General features: G+C 42.6%; 1 protein-coding gene across 3 annotated transcripts; it reads right to left on the bottom strand.

The window, feature by feature from the left end:
- Positions 1 to 546: 546 nt before the first annotated feature.
- Positions 547 to 8959, bottom strand: EXOC8 (exocyst complex component 8). 3 transcript variants are annotated; one of them, XR_006194774.1, is made up of 2 exons: positions 3351 to 8959; positions 547 to 724 (listed from the first exon to the last, which is right to left on the bottom strand). XR_006194774.1 is itself a non-coding variant. In XM_042909064.1 (2 exons), exon 1 carries the CDS (start codon positions 8824 to 8826, stop codon positions 6646 to 6648), a length of 2181 nt encoding a protein of 726 aa, XP_042764998.1. In that variant the 5' UTR covers positions 8827 to 8959; the 3' UTR covers positions 547 to 724; positions 6632 to 6645. The 3 variants fall into 3 exon arrangements, 2 of the variants coding, with proteins under 2 accessions (XP_042764998.1, XP_042764997.1); XM_042909064.1 differs by having other exon boundaries at positions 6632 to 8959; XM_042909063.1 differs by having other exon boundaries at positions 6636 to 8959.
- Positions 8960 to 9066: the final 107 nt, after the last annotated feature.

Below are 9066 nucleotides of genomic sequence, written 5' to 3'. Positions count from 1 at the left end.
GGCTCTGGGCTGACAGCTCGGAGCCTGGAGCCTGCTTCAGATTCTGTGTCTCCCTCTCTCTCTGCCTCTCCCCCACTCGCGCTCTGTCTCCCTCTGTCTCAAAAATAAATAAACATTTAAAAAAATAAAAAAAAATAAAACATACATGTGTTTCTCAACATAATGGGAATATATTTAACATACATGTATCTTGCATGTCCCGTACAACTCTGTTAAAGAGTAAAATGGAATGGAGAGGAGGGTCAATGGAACGCCTCTCTATCTCTTTTTGTAAGAGCTCTAACTGTCCTATATAAGCTTAGAGTGACTAATTCTGATTTGAGGGCTACAAGCCAGCTGTGTCACACTGTCTGATTTTTCATTCTCACTGTTTGGGGACCGAAAGAAATGAGAATGTGTCTTATCATTTCATTATCATTATTATCAGGCCCCGCGCACCTCATGAATGACATAAGCATGACAAAGCACACACACACCATCATAGACCGATATTGCTAATGGATACCGATACAAAAATGTGAATGAAGTCTTCATTAGAATCAGGCAGTATATTAAAACAATTATATATTGTAACCAAATAGAATTAATTCACAGGGTGTAAGTGTGGTTCAGTGTTAGGAAATCGATTTTAAAAACTTATCCAATTAATATGACGTAGAAGAAAAATCACGATGAGCTCAGCGGACGCTAAGATTCATTTGGTATTTCAGAATGCATCCCGGACCTAAAAAAAATAAAAACAACTGTTAGTTAACAAGAGTAGGGAATCACTTCCTTAACATAATGACCAAAAGCCAATGTCAGGCTTCAATGGACAAATAGGAAAAACGCTCCTACCAGATACACATCCAGTATAATTCCTAATTCTTAGGGAGGAATATCAAGCAAAAAGAGTGATGTAACCTAGTTCTGGATGTTCAACTTAATACAGATACTAAGAAAACTACGTAAGATGTGTAAAAATTGAAATGAGGCAAAATGATCTTTATTTGCAGGTGATGTGATTATATACTTGAAAACTCCAAAGAAACAACTGGGAAACTATTAAAACTCATAACTTAATTAAGGCACTGGTTGCAATATCTGTAATTAAAAAACAGTACGTTTCCTACCTACAAACAGTCAGAAAACATAATGGAGGTAAATGTTCCGTTCCCAAAGCATTAACAGAGGAAGTACCAAGAAATAAGCTCACCAAGAAACGTGCAAGATCTACCTGAAGAGAATTTGCAAATGCTACTGAAACATGGAATAACTGCTTGTATACCTGAATAGGAATTATACAGTTCAAAATTACAAAGATATCGATTCTCTACAAATCAGCCTACAGACTCAATATGATTCCAATCAGAATGCCAACTCTTTCGGGGGGTGGTAGAGAACATCATAAAATTATTCAAAATGCAACTTGACTAATAAGTATGTGAAACAGGGGAAGAATGAGGCCAGTGCCACGTTACTAAATTATACTACAAACCTACAGGTAACTAAAACAGCTTGATAATGGCACACAAATAGAAATATCAGTGAGACAGAATACAGAGCCTAAAAATGTACTCAGATACACACCTAGCACAAATGTAATATATTTTTTTTTCTTTTTAATGTTTATTTATTTTTGAGAGGGAGACAGAGCGATCAGGGGAGAACAGAGAGAGAGGAGGACAGACGATCCAAAGCAGGCTCATTGCTGTCTGCACGGAGCCCGATGTGGGCTCGAACCCACGAGCCACAAGATCATGACCTGAGCCGAAATCAGGTGCCCAACAGACTGAGCCACCCAGGCACCCCCAAATGTAATGTATTATTAAAATGGCACTTCTAGTCAGTGAGGAAAAAGGACAATTCAAAACTGTGAAAACAACGTGCTTATTGTGGGAAAATGGGATTCTTACATCATTCTTTAAAATGAACTATAAGTGGGAAAAAATCAAATATTAAAGTGAGCAAAAACATGACATTTTTAGAATCTGGGTAGGGTAAGAATCTGACTGGTAAGGTCTTTCAAAGCCTGATGGAAAACAGAGAAGAAAAAAAACCCAGGTATACCTGGGTTCAATTAAAATTTACTATACTACAAAGGTGCCTGGGCGGCTCAGTTGGTTGAACATCTGGCTTTGGCTCGGGTTGGAGGGTTCGAGCCCCACATCCGGCTTTGCGCTGACAGCACAGAGCCTGCTTCGGTTTCTCTCGCTCTGCGCCTCTCCACCTGTGCTCCTTCTCAAAAATAAAAAAACATTAAAAAAATTTTTTAATTTACTATACTACATAAGTAGATAAATAAATGACAGTAGGAAACACTGATAGCATTTCGTACTCATGAATTTCCCAAGTATTCAATAGAATCCGGCAAAATGGTAACACAAAGATAATCTAAGAATGGCAAAGAACATAAACGGGTAGCTTAAAAAAATACGAAATTGCTCACCTCACTCATAAAAATTAAACGAAACTAGGTACTAGTTTTTCACAGATAGGATTAGTAAAAATAAATAAATTGTATTACTAATAAGAATAATCTGATTATTTAAAACTGGATGAATGAATGTGGACAGGTACTGTACATAGTTGGGACGAGGTAAAATGGTTCAACTTGCCTAATGAGCAATTTAGCAATGTTTGCCTAAATTTAAGGTAGAGTTTGGTAGAGCAATTTCTAGAAATGCATCCTATAGACATATTCACGCATGTAAGCAAAGATATACCTACAGGGAACTTTTTTCAGGAGTTTTTGTAATCATAAAAACCTGAAGCCAACAAAGTATTGTAATTGGAAAATGCAAAATCATGATAAATCCATTCAATGTGACTGAATACTGTTTAAATCACAGGAAAAAAAAAAAAAACAAAACCCAAAACCCAGTAGGTGTAGCTACAGGTATTCACGTAAAAGTCTTAAAAATACTGAATTGGTGAGTAAAAGCAAGATACGGAACAGTAATGTATACTACAGTCTAATTTCTTTTTTCTTTCTTTCTTTTTTTTTTTAAAGTATTTATTTCTAGGAGCCCTATGTGGGACTTGAACTCAATGAACCGTGAGACCATGATCTGAGCCAAAGTCGGACGCTCAACGGACTGAGCCATCCAGGTGTCCCCAGTCCAATTTCTGAGGGAAAAAAATGTACGAGAAACTCTTCTGAGAGGCCACCTCTGGTGAGTGGGTCACCGGGCTTGGGTGCAATGACCCTTTTTACCTCCCGCCTTTCTGCGTGGGCTCAAGCTTTCTTAATAAGCACGAATTAATGACCCCACCTTTCTTGCCTCCAATATTTGAAACATCTTCCGTGTGTCCCTGCAGCCCATCCTAGCCTGTGCCTCAGGTACTCCCGTTTCTGTGTCCCTGCTCACCTTTGCTCTTCCTTTTCCTTTGTGCATTTAAATCTTGTCCATCCTTCAAGGGCCAGCTCCAAGGCCAACAAATCCATGAGGACTCTCCAAACTTCTCAAAACAATGCTGCCCTCTTCCTTCTCAGTATTCCCACGAAATTATTGAGCACGAAAATGACAACACACAGGGCTTTGGGGTTTTTTGCAACGCTGTCTGCACTCAATTATTTAATTGACGTAATTTGCATCACACTGTTGTGTATTTCATTTCCTTTCCAACCTATTTTTTTCCAATTTTTTATTCTCTATTTTTTCCAAGTCTCAAGCATTTCAGAGAAAGCATGCTCAAATTTATTTTGTCCTCCCCACCCCGCATTATGGTCCATGTGAGGCACGGCATTCAACAAATACTTTTACTTCTTAAATCAATCATATGTGAAAGCTCCCTCAGGATCTGTATGTATTAAAAAAACAGACCCTTGTCATTTATGTTCCTAGGTCCTGGGTCACATGGCCGACATTATATTTCCTTCATTTAAGATGTGCAGATGGCATCAAACCCACTTTTTAGAGCCAATTCACACTTGTGTGTCTGAAATTTCCCACTCAAGAGAGTCCCCCAAAAACAGATCTGATTTGATCACAATTCGGATAGTAAGCAGAACACTTATTTCAATTAGCTAACAGCTTCCTACCTATCATCCCCATATACAAAAATAAACCAAAAAAACAAAACCTGGGATCATGAAACAGTATTTCAGTAACAAGAATGTAAGAATACTGAATCCTAATTAAAGAAGAGAGATATAACATTGTAATACCAATTTTATCCAGCGTAAGAAAAATTTTAAGCTTTATTTTGATAAAACATTTCAGATTCCCTCGTATCACAGCATATCAATAAGCAAGATGTACATGTACTGATTTTATCCTACATGTCAAGCCCCAAATTCCCAATCCCAGGTAAGCAAGTTGCAAAATACAAGTGCCGATAATTTAACTATAGGTAGTATTTTAAAGAAAAGTGAGTGTTCAGCACTTTAAATTCAATGAGGCTTTAATCAAAGAGAGACTTAATACCACAGGGTGTCTTTTTTGCAACAGTAATGAATTCAATCAAGTCTGTGATTCCAAGCTCGAGCGACAGTGTTCTGTTTGAGGCAAACAAGCAAAGGCAATCAACTCTTCGGTGGTATATTACAGCACGTACTATGTATTTTTGGACAATTTCATTCCATTGTTAGCACTTGGGAATCTAAGGAAACAAGAATTAGAGAAGAGCACTGACTCCACTTTGGGGAATGCAATGTAATGGCTCTGTCTTGGCACAAAGGTACACTGTAACACTGGTGGTGGTCTTTGATCAACTTCCCACGGTAATTGAATCACCAACAACTATAACTCTGATCAAGGAACACACAGATTTTACCAGAAGAAAATTCTGTACTTCCAGTTTTAAAAAGCAAACGGTTCTATGAAGACGCAACCATTTGAATTATCTGAGTATATACATTTAAGTTTTTACAACTTCATGCCTTAAGTTTTGACTTCCAAAGTATCATTTCCTGGACCCAACATCAAATATTTACACGCTATGTGTTTCACACAATATAATTTTAGAAACCGTAAGTTGCACAAAGTAATCGTAAAAGTTTTTATCAAATTCATGTTTCCAGTGATCTTAAAAAAGACAATTTATAGTTGTTTTTTTTTTTTTTTGTTATCTAGAAAATCCTAACTGTATGTGAAAAATTAATCAAAGAAAATCTGTAACTCTGACAATTTTCCACCCTTAAAAGGCATCGCTAAAAATAAATAAAAGGGCTCCTCTGCCAATGAGTAATGACGTCAAGGAGCTTCGCAACCGTAAGCCACTCTTGGAAGCAATTTTAAGTTTTACCTAATTTCCAGTCTTAATATCACTATTTTAATTCAGGAAAAAGATATGACCTTTTGAAGTCCGTGGCATCAGAAATGGCACTTTTGGACAAGAATCACAACTGAAAGCTAGTGGAGAAATGAACCTGAGCACAATTTCTCTCCACGGATGAGAGATATGCTCAAGGTACAGTAGAAACAGTAGTTCAGAAACCTTGGGAGGCTCAAATATCTTGAGCTATTTTTGTTTCACTAAACAATCTGAAGTAAGCATTATATTCACTTTTAAGAATAAAGGAAAATATAAAACATGAAACATGCAGTAGGAGTCACCAAAAGTTCGTTTCCTCCCTTTGCTTTGGGCACACTGTCTCACTTTTTTGTTCTCTACTTTGTTACAAAAAAAACCAAAAGCAGATCTCTGCTCAAAGCAGTCATACTTGAGAACACTATAGGGTGTGCATATGATTTTTTCTCTTTTCCCATCCACCCAGACCTGAAATCTACATAAATATTTCCATGTATACTTTTCTCCCATTTGCATGAAGTCTGAGCCACTATATAATTTACACGGAAAAAACCGGGGGAGGCAGCTAAAAATCACTGGCGGTTGCCAGGTTCCTCAGTCTGTCCTGCTTCTTTAATCATTTTTATTTTTTTAATATGATAAAGACAAAAGCTCCAGCTGGAAATTCACACAGTTCAGGAACATGTTGAAAATGTTTTTTACCATAGTCCTTAAGATTCAAGTAAATGCTCCCAAATCAAGTATCATAAAGCTGCTAATTAGCAGCTCAAAATAATCAGCCATTCAAATGACGTTGGAAATGTTTGCTGAACTGTTTTTATGAAAGCTCCCCCTTGTATTCTAGAAGGTTCCAAGTACTGGAGTCCACAAACTAGCCACTTTTAAGAAGGAATTCTTTTGACCAAAATGTACCCTAAAACCAATCTTCTCAATTCCTTTCTTTTCCCAAAGTTGTTCAATCACATTTTAAGGTGGGGAAGTATATGAACCAGGGTGTTTTGTATGGAACTGTACTCTTTAAGAAACCTAACATTTTAGTCAACGGGGAAACTTCACAACGTACTTAAACCCTACGTATTTTAGATATGATTTCTCTGTGCTGCATAAAATATACTGTAAGGAAGTGTGTTTTGACTCAAAGGATACACTGAAATGCTGCAGTATGACAACATATTCTTAGCATAACTTAAAAGGAAAGCATGTATTTTAACAATTCCAATGTTTTGTCATTGGGGCTTAATTGGAACTTTCTTTTCTTTTTCCTTTTGATTCTGCATTTCTGTTTGAGAGGGCATCTTTTATTTTTAAGCTGTGTTTGAGACTATAAAGAATATGCTAATGCAACTTAATATATAAATATAAATAATATATGAGCAACATATACGTATACATATACCCACGACGCGAGCATCAGACCACTGATGTTGTACTTTCGGGGTTCACACGAATAAGTCTAGATGCGTTCCTCAGGTCCTGGAGTTGCTTGGCAGGTTTCCCCACACCTTCCTCAAACCTTTTCTCCACCACGGGGAGGACGGTCTCATATAGAAAGGATGCATTCTGTCTGATAAAGGCCTTTTTCTCTGGATCCTGCTCACACCGAAGGCTATAATCCACATGCTGCACAGCGACCAAAATGATCTCCACCAGGCTCTCCAAAAGTACCATGTGCAGCTCGGGGAAATACAGCTTCAGTGCCTCTTCCAAGAAGCCCATGGTCTGTTTGGTAAAAGCAACCACCGTGTAGCTCAGGTTCACCCAGCAGTCGTCCCCGGTGTACTGCTCAAAGTTCCTCACCCCACAACTCTTCATCTCCTCTTTGAGCTTGCCCAGGGCCTCTGGAGTCATCAAGTTCATCCTCCTCCACATCTCCTCAGAGTTGCGATGTTTAGTGGCTTCGATGATAATTTCTTTGTAACTGTGCAAGGCCCCTTGGATGTCTTTCACCAGAAGGGCATGGATGATGAAGGTGAGGTCCAGTCCGATGTCACCCAGTTGCTGACAGTGCTCCTTGGCCACTTTGACACACTCAGCCGCTGTAGAGAGGCTCTCCTTACTGTCAAACACCTGCTTGCTAAAAGCATCCACGAACATGCCCATGGCTGATCTCGCCCAGACCACAAAGGCAGAGTAGCAGCCACTGTCAGTGCCTGCAAAATCCGTCTCGAATTCCCTTGCAGTCTCAAGAAGGCTCGTAAAGAAGACGTGGCATAGCTTATGGATGTAGAGTAAAGTGGCACCCTCGATGCGAAGCTGGCGGATTGCGGTATGCACAGCTGCTGCCCTGTTTCTCAAAAACAGCTCACAAGCCTTTGTGCACTGGCCAAGCCGGATTAGTTGAGAAACTGCCCTTCGGGTAGCCTTGGGACCACCTCTCAGGGAACGATCTGGGGAGAGTTCAAAAACTAGCACCTCCGTGAGCTGTCGGACGCGCTCATCCACTTTGGCCCTTAGTTCTTTAACAGGCGGTGGGCTGGGCTTATCTTCCAGGTAATGGTTCAATTTGTCCAGCAGGTCAACGGCCCCTTCAAAGTCCCTCTGGGCGATACAGACATCCAGGTCTTCAGGCAACTCCTGGATCCACTCCATTGAGAGGTCCACCTTCTCTTCTTCTACCTCAGGAACAGCTGGTTCGTCGTCGTCTTCGTCCTCAAATGGGTTACTGGCCTTGGAAGGCACCTGCGGTGGCCCTCGTGGGGCCGCTGCCTCCTCCTGTTCCCTGCGTCTTTTTTCACTGAGGGCCCTCTTGGTTTCCTCCAGCACTTCCAGCCACTCTCGTTTGATTTTAGCATTTTCCGCCTGAAAAATACGGCTCTCGGGAAACATTAGCAGCTTGAACATGTCTTTCATGGGCGGGTTGTCCTTGACATTGACCACGGCCAAACCATCCAGGGGATAGAGGGCGTTGTAGCGATACATCCCACGCCTCTGAGGCAGCCAGGTGGCCACCAGCAAACAGTCGTTCATGAGAAAGCCGTGCACCCGCTGCAGTTGGGCCATGTGGTCCGCCTCGTATTCCACCAAATCCCCGTTGTACACCAGGTACTGCCCCGGCGTCTCCAGCAGGTGCCTGCAACCTTCCACCTTCTCAAGCAGGGTGGTAAGAGTGCGCTGCTTCCCTTCCTCGCCCGGACCCGCACCGTCGCGGGAGGCGCCCCCGGGTGTAGGAAAAAAGCCAGCCTGGCCCCGCAGGTGGTCTCGGCCCCCCGCGCCACCTCCTCCTTCCTCTCCTCCAGAGGCCGCGGCGGCCCCGGCGGCGGCGGCGGCAGCCGGGAGCAGGGTAAGCGGAATGCTCTCCAGACTGCTCTTCTGCTCCGTCAGCAGATGGCTGAGCTGATACATCTCGCTCTCCAGGTAGGAGATCTCGCGGGCAGTCTCTATGAACTGCCGGTAGTTCTGGTAGACGTTGCGCTTCAGGTTTTGCGCCGTCTCCTCCGCCAGCGCCTGGATGCGCTGCCGGTGCTCCTGCAGGTCCCGGTCCCCGTCCGACTGCTGCGAGAGCTGCTTCACGTACAGCCGGGCCTCAAAACCCCCCGATTCCAGCTGCCGCCGCAGACGGCTCGCCCCACTGTCCGACATCGCCATCGCCATTTCCCCCCGAGTCTCACGCAGTCGCTGTCACTACCGCCTCCGCGGGTGCCGCCGCGGTCGAGACCCACCCAAGTCCCGCGGAGCTCCAGGGCTGAGGAAGCAGGACGGAAGGGAGACGAGTACGCCTGCGCCCGGGGCTGAGTTTCAGACTGCGCCTGCGCAGGGGCCGAGCGCAGACAGCGCGCCTGCGCGGGAACGCCAGCGGCTAGGGCTCACGCGCCGGAGGCTCTGTTGCGGAAG

Source organism: Panthera leo, chromosome D2 (assembly GCF_018350215.1).
Source record: "Panthera leo isolate Ple1 chromosome D2, P.leo_Ple1_pat1.1, whole genome shotgun sequence".
NCBI classification, from domain to species: Eukaryota; Metazoa; Chordata; class Mammalia; order Carnivora; family Felidae; genus Panthera; species Panthera leo.
The sequence above is the reverse complement of the archived record's forward strand: the minus strand, read 5'-3'. Positions and strand labels throughout refer to the sequence as shown.